Below are 20254 nucleotides of genomic sequence, written 5' to 3'. Positions count from 1 at the left end.
CTGATTATTCCATTCCATTGACTAGAATAGAAAAGAACATCGCTTGCAGTTGTGATATTGGTCCTCTTGTGCTATTGCACCAAGACAGATTCCACCCCATTATTTTCTAAATGCATCTCTCACTCTATATTTGTTTTGAAAAATGTAAAAGCAAGCAAACATGTGTCATGTTTTGGTAACCCTTCTGCCCTCGATTTGGTCATTCCAGAAAGTAGACTTTTAGAAGAAGATCGAAGGTGGCACTTAGTGCGACAATTAGATGAAGCAGATGAAAGTAAATCAAAGCGAGGCAGCATGAAAGAGAAAGAGAGGACCAAAGCGATCACGGAAATATATTTGACAAGGCTTCTGTCTGTAAAGGTGAGACTTTCTGTGTGTTTTACTGTCAAAATAAGTAGGATTTGTTCAAGTTTGCTTCTAAATGGTGGTGGTTATCAGATGCCAATTATCCCAGCACCAGGTGCTTGAGCTAGTGTCCCAGCCCAAGAATCCTCAGTTGCTTCATCAATAACTCTCTTCTGATGTAAAGTCAGAATAGTAATCAATGAACAATGTTGAATTCTATTGCCAACTCCTTAGCCTGTGCCTGCATGCAGCAAGACCTAGACAGCAGTGAGGCATGGGCTGAGAAGTGCAGGTAACATTCGTACTGCAAAAGTGCTGATCAATTGAACATCCAACAAAACAGAATGTAACCAACCTCACTTCATATTCTATGGCATTATCCCCATCTGGAGGGATGGAATCGCCAATGACCAGAAACTCAACTAGATTGGCTACAGAAATACAGTGGCTACAAGAGCAGGTCAAAGGCTGAGTATTTTTCAGTGAAGGACTCACGTGACACCCCAAGGCCTTCCCACCATCTACATGGCACAAGTTAGTTAACATGATGCCATACCCTCCACTTTCTTAGACAAGTGTCAAACCAACAGCCCCCCCAAGGACATCAGCACCATCCAGGATAGAGCAGCCCACCTGATTGCTACAGCAAATTTGATAAGCTATGGAGGTCTTTGTGGGCATGCAAATGTTGTTTATAAATGCCTGCACTCCGGGGAAGTCTACAATGCATGCAAATGACCTTTCCTACTCTGCCCCAGTTTAGTTTAGTTTAATTTAGAGATAGTTTGGTTTTGTTCCCAGAAGCCTGAAAGGGGGAAAAAAAAACTAGATGAACCTCACACTAATTCATGATGGGGCACTGGTCACTTCCCCAGTGAACTGTAGACATTAAGATGTGGCATAGATTGTGGCAGCAACATGGAATGTCCCCTACACCAAAAATGAGAAGATCCAGCAAAGCACTGGAGGAACTCAATGGGTCAGGCAGCATCTGGGCAGAGAATGATAAGGTGTTCTTTCGGATTCGAACCCTTCATCAGACTAGTAATCTGAAAGTGACCATGACTCTGCCGTCCATTAACAAATAGATTACATTCCTTTATTGTCATTCAGACCTTTCGGTCTAAACGGAATTATGTTGCCTGCAGTCATACACAGAACCAATAAAAACAAAACATACAATAAACACAAATTAAACATCCACCACAGTGAGTTCACCAAGCACATCCTCACTGTGATGGAGGCAAAGTCTTTAGTCTCCGTCTCTTCCCTCCTTGTTCTCCCTCTGCGCTGAGGCGATCGATCCAGGCCGGAGATGCCGCCCTCCAGTCCAGCGGACCTCCGTGGTGATGTCGCCACCGCCGAAAGCCGGAACGCCGTCTCCGCTCCGAGACGGCCCGCCACAGCATCAGCTCCGGGCAGCCGCCCCAGCTCCAGGCCGCCGCCCCAGCTCCAGGCCGCCGCCCCAGCTCCGGGTCCCGCCGTCTCCGCTCTGGGCCGCCGCCCCAGCTCCGGGTCCCGCAGTCTCCGCTCCGGGCCGCCGCCCCAGCTCCGGGTCCCACAGTCTCAGCTCCGAGCCCCGCTGCATCAGCTCCAGGCCGCCGCCGAAAGCCAGAACGCCGCACCAGCAAGTCGGGCCACCGCTGCCTTAGCCCCGAAGACGGCCAGCCTCTCGTTGGTGAGTCCTGGCTAGCTCTGCCTCCGGAGCCTCGGGGTCAGTCGCAGGCTGGAGGCCGCCAGCTCCGCCATTAGGCCTCAGCGCAGACGGAGGCAGAGAAGGGGGATACGACACGAAAAAGTCGCATTCCCCCGAAGGAAGAGACAGAGAACATGTTTCACCCCCCCTCTAACACAACCCAACAAACTAAAACTTAACCAAAACAAGACAAAAAAAACAACAGAAAAAAGTAAAGACAGACGGACTGCAGGCGAGCCGCAGCTGTTAACAGCGCCGCCACTTCCGGAAAATGCAGCCAAACATGAAAGAGCCAGAGGCCTGTACATCCTTGTGGTCTATGGCAGTTTAGATGCTGAATATATTCAATGTGTAAAGACAAAAAAATATTGAATTTTAAGGTTATGGAAATTGTGTAGGAAAGGTCAGTGAGGTAAAGTGATCAACCATTATCTTATTGAATTGTGGTAGAGGGTATGAATAGCCTGCTCTTGCTTCTATTTCTTATGTTCTTCTGTGACATTTAGATTGCTTTTTTATAGAATTGCCAGAGGCCAACTATTGTCATTGGTGAACAATAACCTGAGATTTAAATACATTTAATGAATGATTTAGAAGGAAAGTTGAACTAAGAATGTCAAAGAGCTGGTATTGGATAGAAACATAGAAAATAGGTGCAAGGGTAGGCCATTGGGCCCTTTGAGTCGGCACTGCCATTCAATATGATCATGGCTGATCATCCAAAATCAGTACCCCGTTCCTGCTTTCACCCCATATCTCTTGATTTCCGATAGCCCGAAGAGCTATATTTAACGCTCTCTTGAATACATCATTGACCTATTGACTGGTAGAATGGCCTTATTCAGTCCCTGAATTCACAAAGTACCTTTTTTTCCATCATAGACTATTTCTCTCCCTTTACCCAATTCTTTGCTGGGATTCATTGGCATGAGTTGCTTGCACGTCCAAATGATGATTGTTTCTTTGTAAGGTGATTTTGAATGGCTCATTATTTACAAATGAATCCTTTTTGCAATATAAATGCAATACAAACACTTCCAAAAGCAAATCATTGGTGCCCTACAACAAGCAAGAACCTTAGCCTCTTTTAATCTTCATTGTGTACTGTTGCTAATTAATAGAGGGCACAAGGGATCAAAACCTCTTATTTTGCATGGCCCACCCACAGACAGAATCATAGATTGCAATAAGAATGTTTAAATTGAATGTTTTTGTGGCTATTTAGCGACTAATTATATTGCATGAAAGTTTTTGGATGTAGCAAATAAAAACTAAACGTCAAGTGGCTTATACCCACTGTCTAAAATAACCTCCTGGAGAAAGCCTTTTAATATGTTTGGTTTCATTTAAAACAGGGGACTCTGCAAAACTTTGTAGATAATTTCTTCCAGAGTGTTCTTAGTACAAATCAAGTAGTTCCAACGGCCGTGAAATATTATTTTGACTTCCTTGATGAGCAAGCACATAAGAATGAAATATTGGATGAAGAAACCATTCACATCTGGAAAACGAACAGGTAGGGTTCGGATTACCAGCTATATGTCTAAACGTAAATGTTCTATTGCTTTACGACATGGATGTTGGAGGGTGAAATGATTTGCTTGAGAACCTCGAGTAGCACTTATACAAAAAAAGTATGTTTTCGTGTTATAACTGACCAACAGTTGAGAGAATGAAATTCATTTATCTGGATTGTGGTATCTAAGGCAAAACTATAGCTGTGTGTTTTAATTTATTGTTAACACTTAAAGTGTGCTTAACAATCTAAGTACATATTTCAATGTTGACGATATGTGAAGGATGTAACCAGGCTTTCCATTTCATGTGGATTGCTTATTACTATTCTCTTTTTTAGCAAAATATTAATTTGTATAAAAAGATTTAATTTGTATCTGGGCAGCTATTATACATTATCCAATCTATATTATACTACTAGACTAAGTGGGACCCGTTGGGTCCCTGTCACACTTAGTCTCCCAACGCAATATTCCACCACTCACCCATAGCCCCCAACTGCACAGGCACAGCTCATTTCCCCTCATCCCTAGCACTCTCTCCCCTCCTCTTCACCCTCCCTCTTCTTTCCCCTCTCCTCCTCCCCTCCCCAATCCCTCCCTCACCTCTCTCTCCCTCTCCTTTCCCATATCCTCAGTCACTCCCTCCCTCCCTCCATAACTCCTCTCCCCTCCTTACCCCCGTCCTAACCCTCTATCCCCCACCTCCCCCTATCCCCCTCACTATCCCTCCTCACCTCCCTCACTGCCGTCCTCTCCCTCTATTCCCCACTCCCTACCTCCTCCACTCCTCTACTGCTCCTCTCCCTCTATTCTCCCTCCTCCCCCACTTTCCCTCCTCACCTCCTCCCTCTTCTTTTCCCTCTCCATTACACTCTCCTTTCCCTCTCATCCCTCTCCTTTTCCCTACCTTCCCTCCCTCCCTCCATAACTCCTCTCTCCTCCATACTCCACCAATCTCCCTCCCCAGGATCTCGAGGTTGCCGCTCCTCTCCCTTGTTGCATGCCCTGGAGGAGCATCAGCCGTCAGCGCCCTTAGAGCCAGGCCTCGGATCATCCCGGAAGCACCTGCAGCTACGACCATGCCGGAGTGAGGGCGGGAGGGGTGGGGTTGGAAGAAGAACTTGGAGAAAAGACGGGGGGAAAGCCATGCGGGAGAGGGGGGTATCACGGGGGAGGGGGACCAGAGGGGAAGGGGCTGGAGCTGCGGGGCATTGCGATGGTGGTACGTTTGGGACTCACAGCGGGCGCTGGACGCTCTCCTCCACCGGGATCAGATCTGCGCACTCGCGGTTTTTTACTATTTTTAAACCTTGCAAACTTTTACAATATACCACCGATTGGAACAAAACTTGTTGCACTTGCAGCACATGAGAACGGTGGGTGAGATGGCGAAAAACCGTAGCACTATCCTGTACCGTTTTTGCGCAAAGAGAAAAACCACGCAAACCGGAAGAGCACAAGATCAGAGCTTTAGTTATGTGTAGATAGATATTATCCAATCCAGTTAAATTACTACTAGATTCATTCATATCTAAAAAGGGTAAAAGAGAGGCTAGGATAAATGGTGGGAGTGGAAGGCATGGCAGTACCTGCTGAATATTTTATGGGATTCCTGTACTTCTAACGTCAGCTACTTTGGGACCCTTGATCAGTCTTTCTTCCAAGGACTTGATCATCTTCTATATTAAAGATATATGTTGGAACAAAGAAATGTGGCATAGGATGGAACTAACTTGGGAAGAAAACAAAAATGATCTTGCATGATACTGCAACTTCATAACACCAATCTTTCTTCTTTAAATGCACCTTGAGTTTTCGCACGGAATTATTGTAATTAAGGTCTTTTTCCAATTTTTCACAGTTTGCCATTAAGGTTCTGGGTAAACGTATTGAAAAACCCGCACTTCATATTTGATGTGAAAGTTAATGAAGTAGTGGATGCATCATTATCAGTGATTGCACAGACCTTCATGGATGCATGTACAAAGACTGAATACAAGTTGAGCAGAGTAAGTTTAATAAAAAGTTAAAAAAAGAAAAGGATTTAAATTCTGAACAAATGGAAAACCTTTGCTTCCAGAATGAAGTGAAGCCATCTGTTATATTTTTCCTGATTTTGAATTTAAATCTTAAGTTCCAAGATTAAAATTGCCTTTCCAAATTTATCTTTGATAGTGTTAACAATCATATTGAGGTTTTTCTTAGCAGATGTCTATTTTTACTTTTTCAGGACTCTCCAAGCAACAAGTTACTTTATGCAAGAGAAATTTCCACATACAAGAAAATGGTGGAGGAGTAAGTGAGAAATATAACCTCAAAATAAATTTAATGCGTTTCAGAAAATAAATATACCTTTCCGTTTTTCTTTGAAGCTCAATTTACTTACTGCAGTTCCAACAAAAAAAATTATCTTTGAAATTCTTCCTCTGCTGAATTTGAGATTTGGATTCACCTACACTACCTAGAAAGTGATTGCTTTAACTTACAAAGTTCAATTTTCTTAATGAGAAATTTAAAAAATTGCCTTTGGAAAGCTGGATCTTCTGAATAAAGGTGGAATCACAGAGATGCTGTAGGCAGATAAAGAAACATAAGATAAATCATAGAAACATTTCAAAGGCAAAGAATACTCTGTATACCTTATTGTATATTGGTGAGCAGAACAAATGTAATAACTCTCTTAGCTGTTTCTGTGAGATGAATTCCCATTATAGTTCTAGGCTACTTGCAGGATGTAATATTAACTGTGCCCAACTGCTGCAGTCATGGGAGTTCTCAGCACCATCTATGCTGGGAATGTCAGGGAAATATTGCTGTTTTTTTCTTAGCATTAAAAGCCACTCACTGCAAGGCGATTGAAATGGAACAGAAGCTTTGGCAGGTTAAGACAACATTCCAAATTCATCCATTCTGGCTGAGACAGTCAGAGCATGTAGATGGAAGGCTGTTTTAGATTGATGTTAACCCTGTATTTGAAGTTCCATTTGTCAATTTTAACTTGCTCTTTGTTTAACAGCTATTATAAAGGTATTCGCCAGATGGTACAAGTCAGTGATCAAGATATGAATACACACTTAGCTGAGGTCTCAAGGGTGAGTTGTATCCACTTTTGACATATCTTGCATGGTTCAAATCAGAATTGCTAAAAATAACGAGGTAGTTTCTCCTTATTTTTAAAATCTGATCTCTTGGATCACAGGGGGAAGAGAATATTCAAATCACATCAGTGAGTAGATTGATTGAAAGATACAGCATAGAAACAGGCCCTTTGGCCCTTTGAATCCATGCTGACCATTGATCACCCATTCACACTTGTCCTGTGTTATCCCACTTTCACTTCCACTCACAACACATCAGGGGCAATTTGCAGAGGCAAATTAAACTACTAATCTGCGTGTCTTGGATGTGGGAGGAAACAGGAGCACCCAAAAGAAACCCACACGGTCAGAGGGAGAACGTGCAAACTCCGCAGTTTAGTTGGTGGAGTTAAGTCTATATGCTTATAAAGAAGCCGATGTGATATATCTGACAGTGCCTAGAATTTCCATCTTTTGGAAAATCCCACTATCCAAATATTATAGTGTGAAACTATTTTAATTAAAAATAGATCTTCAATTTCTTTTCTTGTGCCCTTAGACTGCAATTACATGAAAATAATTGCTCCTGGATTAAATACATTCAATATCAGCTAACATTCATGAGATAGGCAGCTTTCTGGAACAATTAATGCTCCCGCCCAATAAAATGATAAGAGAATGGTGCATCCAATTAATTTTTGACTCTTCGGATAAGTAATAACTTACATTAATACAACACTTAGTAAAAGCAATGTGCTGAGTTATCTGTAAAGGAGAAACGTGTATTGATCCAGAAGGAAAATATCAGAAAAGCTGATCAAAGTTTGATTGAAAAGATGGCCCTGCAGAGGCTTCAACGTTGGGGAGAAAGGTCAGAAGAGGTTTTAAGGCTGACTCATGAGCTGAAAGAACAGAGGAATGCTCGTTTTGGATGCATGCAGTAAACCTTTTAAGAATTGGGAGTGGGATGAACTAACTGAGGGCACAAGGCAGGTGTATAAAGGGAATTGGTAGGTGGGCATCCGGCGCGGGTCTGTGAAGATGGGAGTGAGAAGCAAACATGCAACACAAATTTGTGTTAACAAGTAAAATCAGAATCATTCTGTTTGAAAGGGACAAAGTTTTAGATTAAGATTCCTGTGGCTGAAGGGTCGAGTTAGCCAGTGCCCTTTGCGCTACCTGTTGTGCTTCTATGGCTAGATTATACTCGTGTATCATATGATCTAATTTATTTGGATAACATGCGTACAAAAGCTTTTCACTGTACATTGGTACACGTGACAATAATAAACCAAAACCTATCAGCAAAGTGCAATGTTTCAAATTAGTCGTCTTGGTGAATACATGTTTGATTCCAGCTCATCTTCAGGATTGAATTTGTAATGTTTGAGACCACGTAAGGCCCTGTTGTGACTAGCACAAGCAGAAGGAAAACACGTCCGACATCTTGTAAGTATGATTTATTCTGCCCCACCCACGGACACTTCTCCAAGGTCACCTGCTCTCGATCACGAGGCACAGCCCTTTAAATTAAAGGGGCACTGGCATTTACATATACATCACAGAATTCAAGAGCTGGTTCAACATGTGCCCAAAACAGGTGGAGGTTGCAGCCAGTGTCTATTGGGAAAGAAATTCACCTTGGTTAGTTTTAGTTTTTAGTTTTAGAGGTACAGCCCTTTGACCCCCCCCCCCCCCTGACTCCACGCTGGACATCAATCACTCACTAGTTCTACATTATCCACCCCCTCCCTGCACACTAGGAGCAATTTGCAGAGGCCAATTAACCTAAAACCCCGCACATCTTTTGGAATGTGAAGGAAACCGTCACCCGAGTTAAATTCAAGAGAGGGAAAAGGCTACCATTTATAATTATCTTCTGATGTTGAAAGTAATTTCAACAATCGCGAGGCTGTGCAACTGGCTGCCAATAATCTCCTTTATATTAAGCACTCATTTTCCAATGGTTGCCCAAGGTCGAGATGAAGATGTTAAGATGGACTTCTGCAAGATGAACAAACAAACTGAAGGCTGTAGAGAAATTCATGAAGTAATGATTTCATATTTTCAAAAAAACAACTCTGCCTACAGATTGGCTTTCAGAAATGAAGACAGGTTTGTCTGTACATGTTTAGGAACTGCAGAAATGGTGCAAGGCAAGAATGATCGATTGTTCTGATACCTGTACCTGTTAGTTATATCGTAATGAATGAACTCATTGTCATTTATTATAAAGTAGCAATACTTTCATGAATGGTATTCCAACTAAATGCTTTATTTTGCAGGCTCATACCGACAAACTGAACACTGTGGTAGCACTGCATCAGTTATACCAATACACAAATAAATACTACGATGAGGTGAGTTTCTGCTTTAATAATGCTTATGTTCCAATTACTGCATATTCCCATTACCTTGAACCTAGTGACACAAATTCAGCCCATCAGGTTCATATTCACCTCCAGGAAGGAATTCATGAGGTGTGAAGTTGAGGCATTGCTGGATATTTTTACTATCGTCTATTGTCTATTTCTAAAAAAATGGGAAGCATCCCATTAGTCCAATTCCTCTTGTCTATCCTCTTCCTCTTTTCCCAGTATCTCCGCAACAAGTACTTCCTCACATATACAGTGCATTCAGAAAGTATTCAAGACCCCTTCACTTTTTCCACATTTTGTTGCGTTACAGCCTTATTTTAAAATGGATTAAATTCATTTTTTTAACATCAATACCCAGAACGAAGAAGCGAAAACAGGTGTTTAGAAATGTTTGCAAAGAAATTAAAAATAAATAACTGAAATATCACATTTACATAAGTATTCAGACCCTTTGCTATGACACTCATAATTGAGCTTGGGTTCATCCTGTTTCCATTGATTATCCATGAGATGTTTCCACAACTTGATTGGAGTCCACCAGTGGTAAATTAAATTGATTGGACATGATTTGGAAAGGCACACACCTGTCTATATAAGGTCCCACAGTTGACAGTGCATGTCAGAGCAAAAACCAAGCCATGAAGACAAGGGAATTGTCAGTAGACATCCGAGACAGGATTGTGTCGAGACACAGATCTGGGAAAGGGTATAAAACTATTTCTGCAGCATTGCAGATCCTGAAGATCACAGTGGCCTATGTCATTCTTAAATGGAAGAATTTGGAACCACCAGGTCTCGTCATAGAGCTGGCCGCCCAGCCAAACTGAGCAATCAGGGGAGAGTGCCTTGGTCAGGGAGGTGACGAAGAACCCGATGGTCACTCTGTCGGATCTCCAGAGTTCCTCTGGAGATGGGAGAACGTTCCAGAAGGACAACTATATCTGCACCACTCCACCAATCAGGCCTTTATGGTAGAGTGGCCAGACAGAAGCCACTACTCAGTAAAAGTAGGCCCGTACGAAGCTTTTCAAAAAGAGGGGTGGCATGACAGGATTACAAATATTTTATCTGAAATAATGTACGAGCAGCGCACATCATAAGTGCGAAGCTCGAATCCCTCGTGGCCGGGGTCCAGGGCCCTTAACGGGCCCTGGAAGCTCTGGAGTTTTAGATGCTCGCATGTGCATTCTGAGCCTTATTTTGGAGCATTTTTGCACCAAATTTATGACCAATATTTCAGAAATAATTTTGGTTGAGTCAAGAGTAATGAGTGGGTGGAATGGGACGATTGGGGTTGTTGTAGTATAAATGTTTATAAATCAAGAATTGAAGTTGTCCTTGTTTTAAAAATCAAGTTGTCCTGTTGTAAAATGTTATGTAAAATGTTATATTGGAGCATGCAAAAGCTGCTCATATTGTATTTTTTTTAAAAGGGGGGTGCTATCGCACCCATCATAAAAAAAAATCAAATGGTGTCGGGGTCACGGCAGCTGCCAGGACTGGGTTCAGATTCAGTGGTTCCTGCTCCCACCCGGTGAACGGTCTCCCCAGACCGCTGGCAGCGGAACCGCTCCCGGGATGCCAGGCTGACTGGCGGCAAGGCTCCGACACCGCAGATGGAGGCAATGGGCAGGCAGACGCCACTGCCCCTGGCCCGGAGAAACGGGCACTCCTTTTTTTTCCAAATCATCCCGCGGGTCGGATTGGACCCTTCGCGGGTTGTTTGACACCCCCCAATAAAAAACAAACAGACTCCCCCTCCCGCAACGCAATATATTCCACGGCCCCACTCAAAGATCATAGAGCGGAGCCGCTCTATGATCTTTGGCCCCACTCACCCAGACTAGGCACGAGGCGTCGAAGCGATGTATGATTCTGTGCAGTGAAAATGGTGGTGATCTGATCCCGCCCGGGCCCCCTGCGTACGTGCGGAGAGACAGTGTCATTTTGCTTTGCTACTGCGCCAGCGGGCTCCCCCAACTGCGCAGGCGCGGATGGTCGGAAATATATTTTTCCCCCCAAGTCATCCTGCGGGCCTGAACCAGAATTTCCCGAATTTCGTTCCAATTTTTTTTTCTCTGGATTTTTTTTTTTTTACTCTGGGGGGAAAAAAAGGGGGTGCGACCGCACCCATCGCACCCCCCTTCGGACGGCCATGAAAAGGCACATGTCAGCCCACTTGGAGTTTGTCAAAAGGCACCTAAAGGACTTTCAGACCATGAGAAACAAGATTCTCTGGTCTGATGAAACCAAGATTGAACTCTTTGGCCTGAATGCCAAGCGTCACATCTGGAGGAAACCAGGCACCGCTCATCACCTGGCCAATACCTACCTACATGGTGGTGGCAGCATCATGCTGAGGGGATGTTTTTCAGCTGCAGGAACTGGGAGACTAATCAGGATCGGTGTAAACTTGAACGGAGCAAAGAACAGAGAGATCCTTGAAAACCGGCTCATGACCGGTCTGGACCTCAGACTGTGGCGGAGGTTCACCTTCCAACAGGACGACGACCATAAGCACACAGCCAAGACAATGCAGGAGTGGCTTTGTGACAAGTCTGTGAATTTCTTTGAGTGGCCCAGCCAGAGCCCGGACCCGATCGAATATCTCTGGAGGGACCTGAAAATAGCTGTACATCAACGCTCCCCAACCTGACAGAGCTTGAGATGATCTGCTAAGAAGAATGGGAGAAATTACCCACATACAGGTGTGGCAAGCTTGTAGCGTCATACCCAAGAAGACTTGAGGCTGTAATCGCTGCCAAAGGTGCCTCAACAAAGTACTGAGTAAAGGGTCCGAATACTTATGTAAATGTGATATTTCAGTTATTTATTTTTAATTACTTTGCAAACATTTCTAAACACCGTTTTTGCTTTTTTATTATGGGGTCTTGTGTGTAGATTGATTGAAAAAAAAAAAGGAATTTAATCCATTTTAGAATAAGGCTGTAACGTAACAAAAAATGTGGAAAAAGTGAAGGGGTCTGAATACTTTCTGAATGCACTGTATGCCCATCAACACGTCAATTATTTTGCCACTATCATAATACTAGGGGTGATTAACATTGGCAATTTAACCTGCCATCAGGTCTGTAAGGTGTGGGTGGAGCTGGTGCTCCTTGGGGAAAATCTAAGTGGTCACAAAAAAAACGTGCAAACTCCATACAGACAGCACCGTATGTCAGGATTGAACCTAACTGCTTGTGGTTGGGAGGCACCAGCGCTATCTACAATACAATTGTGCTGTTCTATATCTCTGTTAGTGTTTTTTTTTAATGATTTGACACCTTTTTTGGTGGTTAGTATCAAAACGCATTAATTGCATCTAAACATATAGATTGTATTCTAAATATTTTTATATTTGTTTTATAATTTTGCTGATAAATTACTTTCGTTCATTTTCAATGCAAGGACAAATGAGCGGTAAACAGAAATAACTATTTGAATCTACAGCTTAATTTCAGTATTAACATGGCAACACTGTTTGGGTTTACAGATAATAAATGCCTTAGAACAAGATCCAGCAGCACAAAAGATGCAGCTCTCTGTCCGACTGCAGCAAATAGCAGCTGCACTTGAAAATAAAACGACGGACCTTTGACCATTTCACGGCTAGTATGCATAATGGAAGTTCAGATGTTAAATTTTATTACCTAGGGAAGAAAATAGTGTTATTTTTACTCTGCTGATCATCTTTGCAGTTCTTAATTAATTCAAATCTTGAAGTCAATTATTTTGTAAATTAACTAATATTCTATATTGTATTATAAACTTGGTCTATAAAAACCTGTGGAGAATTGTCGTAAAAATGTATACAACTTAGTTGCTGAAATAAGAATGTCTTGTACTGAACCATGTTTTATTTCAAATATAAATTATCTGAGCCCTAATATTGCTTTTATGATTTGGCCCACATTCTGATAAATTCTGCTATTTTAGTGAGTTGAGCCTTGTACAGTACAATGTTTTCTTCTAATCATCTAATGCTTCACTGTTAATAGCAGTTTTTAAAAAAAACATTAGAGCATTATTAAAAGTACTGCCATTTATTATGTGCATTCTGATACATTTTCTAGCTGATTGTTACAACAGAAATGGCATGATTTTTATACTTATAATTTTATCTAGTTCGCTTTGACATTGAGACTGAAATAGAAACTGTGGAATGCTAATGAAAAATCATTTCTTAATTGTATGTAAAACAGACCAAGTAGAGAATGCTTGTAAATTTATGTTAAAATGACATTTTAGAAGTTTTTGTTACAAATAGACCTAGTGACTACTGAAATGTCTTTGATATTTTTGATATAATTTGGGAGATGGTGTGGCAAATAAATTCAGCGTTTTATTTATTCCCTGTGAATCAAGAAATGTCTTTTATATATTAAAAAATCATTGCTAGACAAGGGAATCCTGAAAGATCCTTCTATTTTTAATTCTGTCATTCATTGTTTAGCTTCAATATGGGCACAAAGATCTGGGTAAGTTTGTATTTTTAACGTAGCAATTTGGGCTATATCAAGGCTGACAGACAGCCTGCAAGTTTAGAGCATTTTGGAACTAATTGTATGGTCAGCCAAAGGTTACCTGTTACTCTGTATTTGGCAACTGTCTTTAAGCAAATCCAGCCAAAGGGTCAGATCCAGGATGATGTCCATTTAAGAAAAACACATTGTTTTCATGTTAGAAATCAGAGATAGCAAATCAACAGAGATCGACAGTGCCCTCCATAATGTTTGGGACAAAGATCTGCAATTTATGTATTTGCCTCTGTTCTCCACAATTGGAGATTTGTGATAGAAGAAATCACATGTTAAAGATAACGGGTATTTTTATACTTTCTGGTTTCATCGTGGAAATTACAGCAGTGTTTATACAGTCCCACCCATTTCAGGGCACCATAATGTTTGGGACACAGCAATGTCATGTAAATGAAAGTAGTCATGTTTAGTATTTTGTTGCATATCCTTTGCATGCAATAACTACTTGAAGTCTGCGATTCATGGACATCACCAGTTGCTGGGTGTCTTATCTGGTGATGCTCTGCCAGTCCTGTGTTGCAGCCATCTTTAGCTTATGCCTGTTTTGGGGACTAGTCCCCTTCAGTTTTCTCTTCAGCATATAAAAGGTATGCTCAATTGGGTTCAGATTGGGTGATTGACTTGGCCACTCAAGAGTTGACCATTTTTTAGTTTTGAAAATCTCCTTTGTTGCTTTAGCAGAATGTTTGGGATAATTGTCTTGCTGTAGAATGAACGTCCGAAGAAAGAGAATGTCTTGACCCAAAACGTCACCTATTCCTTCGCTCTATAGATGCTGCCGCACCCGCTGAGTTTCTCCAGAATTTTTGTCCATCTTCAATTTTTCCAGCATCTGCAGTTTTCTTAAACAATGAATTTTGAGGCATTTGTTTGAACTTGAGCAGATAGGATCTGAAGTGTCTATACACTTCAGAATTAATTATGCTACTACCATCCACAGTTGTATCATCAATGAAGATGTGTGAGCCAGTACCTTCAGCAGCCATACATGCCATTATTTGATATTCATCTACTTGGTAGACTCATTGTTGAATAGGGGCAATGGCTCTACCATAATTCACCCTGCAGATTTAATGGCAGTATTACTCATTTATTAACTATATTACACTATTTGTACGAACAACACTTCCATGAAAGCTGTGTGTGTCTCAAAGCTGCAGAAAATATTATGAAGCCAATTGTTTGACTTTAGTATGAACATTCTGCATTGGATGTGAACTTGGTGTTTATCTGCATAACTTTTTATTTTTCCACAAAAGATTCAGTAAAAAGGACTATATTGTCATAATTTATCATCTGCATTAAATATTCAAGATTAAGATGCTTTACATTAAATTCTATAGAATGTCATGCACAGAAATTGACCATTTGGTCCACATGGACCATACTTTCAATATCCTACTCAAGTCTAGTTTAATCTTTCCTCATCTATCTGTTCTCCCTGATATATTTAGTCTCTTAAGTGCATCTGCACTATTTGCTTGAGCACGTTCGTGCAGTGGCAGGCTCATAATTTTCATCAATCTCTGGATATGTTTATCTTAATTCCCCATATGATTTCTTGGTGATGATCTTCGGCTCTAGCTTTGCCTCGCCGATGGAAATATTTTGCCTATTTAGTTATGGTGCAAGTCTTCCACTAAAAGACTAGCAGTTTTTTCAAGTAAGTCCTGATTGTTGCACGACTGATTGATATGAACAGACAACGTCGTGGTTATTCTGTTGCTGTGGAGGGTAAATATAAGATCACGTATATTTTTTGATTTGTTTGACTTAAATGTACTCAGATGTTTTATTTCAAATATAAAGTTTATTTTATAATATATTTGATTTATATCTCTTGAATATATGGTGATGTCTAAAAAGATTTAGTTCTTGAGACATTTGATAGCCAGCTACTTTCGTTAAAGGGCCATTCACAAAAGAAGGCCTGGCGTAACCGAGCTTTATTGATCAATTTTGATCCAGCCTTCTGGAGAAAGGTCCCTCTGAGGGAGCTGCTCCAAGTAAGAACAGGTTTAGTAGGAGATGTGTAGTGACCATGTTTCCTCAGTAGAAGGATTGTCCCTATTTTCACCTGAACTGTCCTGTATTGTAAGAATACAGTGATACAAATGTGTTATCATCAATCCACTTTGTATGGCAAAGACAATTTTAATTTGTGTTAGCATTTCACTCTTGCTCAGACTCTGATCTACTGCTTGTGCTGAATTTGCTGTTAGATGTGGTTGTCTTGCACATAATCCGAGTCGCCTTCATGGTTTATTGCCTCATTAAACCACTACTGAGAAACTGCTTTTTCACTTCTGGCTTAAAGAGTGTAGCTTGATGGTCCTTTTTTCCTCCAGGATGAAGGATTATATTGCATCTGTTTTTGTTTCCAACTAAACAAGTGTGAGACAAACAGACTTGTGGCAGTATTACCATGTTCCACTCTCCTTTCCCATCCTTTCTCCTCAGCATTATTTGTCTCAGCTAACAATATAACACAAAAGGGTTCTTCTGTTCAGGGACCACTGGAATTTGAGAAATGAATAGACCACTGGCATAGGATGAGGGCTGCTTTCAGGCTGAAAGAATGAAAGGACGGGAGCAATTTTAATTATGTAATTGTTTTTCTAGCATGCCCATAGACTGACAGATTGCTCACATCACATGCTAGCCAATTTTAGATTGCATTGGCTTTCCACCAGGCACATTAGGTTACAAAAAACTCCATTAAAATTCATATACCATGACTCTTTTGGCACACTTAGAATAAGGAAAGTTTTGTTATACATATGGCCCATTAAACTGCAATTTCCCACTGCTGAGATTTTGCACATCTCAGAAAACTCCCAAAGGTAAGCCCTTGCTACTGATGAGCTGCGGTGCTTCATACCAACCTGATGTCTACAATTAATTTGCATCACATTACAGAACTTTCTTCACTGATGTTCTAATGTAACAGTACAACAAGCAATTCAGTAAAGCAACACATGGTAAAAACAGACAATCTGATTTAATCAGTTAACAAGTGAGCAGTGGCAATGACACGTTGAAATTGTTTGAGATTTAATTAACCATCCTTAGCTATATAAACTGGACCTGACACAATTTCATAATATTAACCCATAATATACTTGTGTACAGATATTAAAAGAGAATCAATTTTATCACATCCAATTTTGTCATTCCAGGATACATTCATGATCTTGAAATAGTTTTTAATATGTTATTTTTATAGATTCTGAAGCTTGGAGCCAACTATCTAAACATTTTTTAAATTAATAGCAACTGCTTACAATGAACAGATTATGTATATACACGTTAGTCCATCATTTAAATACATAGACTCCATTTTCCAGATAATTGTGTTTAATTCACAATGCACAGCCTGCATGTTTGCAGAGAAGGGAAGAGTTATATTACTATTCTGCTTCATCTTTAAATTTGGAGAAAAATGTTTATTTATTTGCCTGAACTTGGCCAGTTTGTTCTTAGATTCAAAAGGATTTCAACGTCCTGCGGGGCCAGTTTATAAATTCCAATTTCATTCAGAGCTGCACTAGCTGTGGGCTGTTGAATGTTGGTCGTATCAGTCATGGTACCAGAAGTAGCCTGGAGCACTTCTCTCAGTAATAGTGCTGAACCCACATTCAGGTTTAGGATGATACACGCTTCTTTCACTCTAGATGGAAAAACAACTTTTAAGGTTTTGTCATATTTGGTACAATTATTATAGATTATTAATTATGCTGAATTTTTACTCACTTGACAATTTCCAATCGATGAAAATATCTTTAGATCACAGACATGTTATTTCTCAATGATGCAAATGAAGTAGATAAACGATGGATTGTTTTTAATTGTCTTATTAAGGAGATAGACTTTATCTCAATATACAGCAACAGTCTAAGATGTGTTATAAAATATGATTGTATCAATTTAGGAAAAATTCAAAGGTGCCAAATATAATTAGAATATATTTTGCACATAACTGTTCAGCTTTTATGAGAAATGGAGATCGAGACCATTCACATTTTTTTCCATAGAAAAGCATTGTAAAACAAATCAGATAAATGGGATTCTATGTTAAATGCATAAGAACATGGAACCTTCTGAACCTTCTGAATTTTGTAGTCGGCAGGGCAGTACTCTGCATATCGCCTACTTGGACAATTTTACATTTTTTATCAAGCCAATTAACCTACAAACCTGTAAGTCTTTGGAGTGTGGGAGGAAACCGAAGATCTCGGAGAAAACCCATGCAGATCACGGGGAGAATGTACAAACTCCATACAGACAGCACCCGTAATCGGGAGCAAACCCCGGTCTCTGGCGCTGCATTTTGCTGTAAGGCAGCAACTCTACCGCTGTGCCACTGTGACTGCCCTGGTTGAAGTGATGAGCATATAATGGAAAGAATTATGGAGCCATAGAAAAGACAATGTGTAGTTACCAAGATGATATGAAGAATGAACAGAGAACTACTGGCTAGCTGCAGTACACACAGAAGCATTTTCTGCATTTATAGAGTTTTGTCCATTATCTTTATTTTCACGTTTACATTTTTGTTGAATTATATTATCAAAAACGTTTTCAATTAACTAATGACAATTTAATGTGCTTTTAAATACATGCAATTTATCCCCTTCTGTCATAGATGGATCCCTCACCCGCATCCACTGTAGCCCGTAGTTCTGCTATTGCTCCTCCCCCCCCCCCCCCCATCCAAAGCATTCATTCTCTCTAGCACAGGCACAGTATCTGAAGTGTGTAACACCCATAACTATTTATTGCAGTTACTCTAATTGGTAATACGTCCCAAACCCATGGTCTCTTCCGCCAGGAAGGATAGGGGCAACATGTGCATAGAAACTCCACCAACGATATATTCCACACCAAGTTGCATATCGTCCTGACTTTGATATATATCAGTGTTCAAGATCTGGAGCTTCCTACTCAACAGCATTGTGGAAGTATCTTCACGAGAAGGACTGCAGTTCAAGTACAATTAAAGGTGAGGACTAATTGCTCAGTGATGCCCAGATCCTAAAATTTAAATAAACAAAGAAAATGTTTGCCCTCCCCTCACACCAAAATCAATGGCTTAATTGAAGTCGTCTCTGCACAAAAAATATGTCTGTGTAATACTATCAATTAATGCTGATTAGAAATATTAAGCTTGCACTCAATTTACTTACTGCTTGAAGTAGTTTTCTGGTCTCTTGCAATAGTGAGCAAACAGTGGGAAAAGATTGCGTGCCATGTCAAACTGTAGCTGTGCTGATCCACCTTCATTGAAGTGATTTGCCAATATAATCTGCAATTAAAAATAAAGTGAAACTATTACAATATTCAAGGGTAATCAACTTTACGATCACACATACTTGAAGTATTTTATTACATGCATTCAGATTACTCATGAGCAGTGCATTACGCAACTCCCATATGTTAACTCCCTCAAAAGAAAACTGGTTATATATTCAAAGAGCAATATTTCTACCAAGAAATTCGGCATGAAATCAACTTGCAAATGACATCAAAATTGATGGGCAAAAGATTTTTATACCCAGTTCTTGCTGATGCTACCCTTGAATTGAATTGAAAATACCCCTCTGATAGCTTTAAGGATGCTATGTCAAACATAACTGTCTGCTTCCTGTCACTGAACCAATTTGGATCCAACCTGCAACTCTCGATCCAAAATTTTGATTGGCCTACCTTGTGGATGTGTCCAAAGCTTTAATAAAATTCATGCAGAGTACATCAAACATACAGCTCTCATCAAACCTCCTTGTTACTTCCTCAAGGTATTCAATCAGGGAGTTGACATGATCTTGCCGTAACACATAAAAGGACACAAAGTGCTGGTGTAACTCAGCAGCTCAGCATTCATGTTGACTGTCTGTATTTAATATGTGCCTCTTTAAATGAAGGTTTACACACCCCCTACGAATTACCCACACCAAAATTAAAGTAGCCGGCCTGCAATTATTTGATTTATTCACTCCCTCATTAAACAACAGTCCTAAGTCAACAGTCCTACAATTGTCTGGCATTACTACTGCAGCCAAGGCAGATTGAAAAGCGACAGTCAGCTTCTGCAATTTCTCCTGTGCTTTTTTTACTAGCCTAGGATATTTCCTTTGCTGATTCTTTACCTTTAATGACGTTAAACCCTTTACTACTACCACTTTTGCTGTTATTCCATTTTACATTTGATACTCTTCCTTCATAATTACACTTTTGACCAGTACCAGGCCATTTTCTTTCATAGTTATCCTCCTGCTCTTTATATCCAAAAAGAAAATGTTTTTTTTGTCATTTTACTTCCCAGTAATTTTTCATGTCCTCAATCGGCTTTTCTAATTTTCCTTTTAATTTTACCCCTTTGTTTTCTACATTTGTCGAGTTTCTGCAGTACTAAGCTCTCAGTGTTCTACACAAACTAGCTCTTTTGCCTCATCCTCCCCTCTGTGCACAGGCTCTAGATTTGGCAGACCTAGCCTTATTTTGTTTAGCTTGAACTCCATGAACCTGCTTCTAAAATGCTCTAACCTTTATTTATCTTCAAATAGCTGTTTCCAGGCTATTTTTGCTGAATTGCTTCTCATCCTACTAACATTGGCTTTATCCCAATTTATATTGTTTACTACCATTTATCTTTGCCCTTTTCCATAATTATTTTAGAGCTAACTGAATTATCACTTTGAGA

The 20254-nt window shown here is 40.5% G+C and overlaps 2 protein-coding genes across 8 annotated transcripts in view; one reads left to right on the top strand and one right to left on the bottom strand.

Moving 5' to 3' along the window:
• The window catches only part of plxnb2 (plexin B2), a 200609-nt gene extending 187242 nt beyond the window's left edge, over nucleotides 1-13367 (top strand). For 3 of the 5 annotated variants that reach the window (XM_033039921.1, XM_033039920.1, XM_033039922.1), the window contains 7 exons: nucleotides 209-360; nucleotides 3397-3557; nucleotides 5420-5567; nucleotides 5789-5853; nucleotides 6575-6650; nucleotides 8921-8995; nucleotides 12510-13367. In XM_033039921.1, the coding sequence (XP_032895812.1) occupies nucleotides 209-360; nucleotides 3397-3557; nucleotides 5420-5567; nucleotides 5789-5853; nucleotides 6575-6650; nucleotides 8921-8995; nucleotides 12510-12614 (782 nt within the window). In that variant the 3' untranslated portion in view covers nucleotides 12615-13367. The remainder of the gene's footprint in view (nucleotides 1-208; nucleotides 361-3396; nucleotides 3558-5419; nucleotides 5568-5788; nucleotides 5854-6574; nucleotides 6651-8920; nucleotides 8996-12509) is intronic. The other 2 variants (XM_033039919.1, XM_033039918.1) reach the window with 1 other exon arrangement.
• Nucleotides 13368-16533: 3166 nt separating this feature from the next.
• The window catches only part of rint1 (RAD50 interactor 1), a 28267-nt gene continuing 24546 nt past the window's right edge, over nucleotides 16534-20254 (bottom strand). For all 3 annotated transcript variants that reach the window (XM_033039915.1, XM_033039916.1, XM_033039914.1), the window contains exons 12-13: nucleotides 18741-18859; nucleotides 16534-17224 (exon numbers count right to left, since the gene is read on the bottom strand). In XM_033039915.1, the coding sequence (XP_032895806.1) occupies nucleotides 17005-17224; nucleotides 18741-18859 (339 nt within the window). In that variant the 3' untranslated portion in view covers nucleotides 16534-17004. The remainder of the gene's footprint in view (nucleotides 17225-18740; nucleotides 18860-20254) is intronic.

The sequence above is a fragment of the Amblyraja radiata genome, chromosome 21 (assembly GCF_010909765.2).
Source record: "Amblyraja radiata isolate CabotCenter1 chromosome 21, sAmbRad1.1.pri, whole genome shotgun sequence".
NCBI lineage: Eukaryota > Metazoa > Chordata > Chondrichthyes > Rajiformes > Rajidae > Amblyraja > Amblyraja radiata.
Note: the sequence above shows the minus strand (reverse complement) of the source record. Positions and strands in the feature narration are given on the sequence as shown.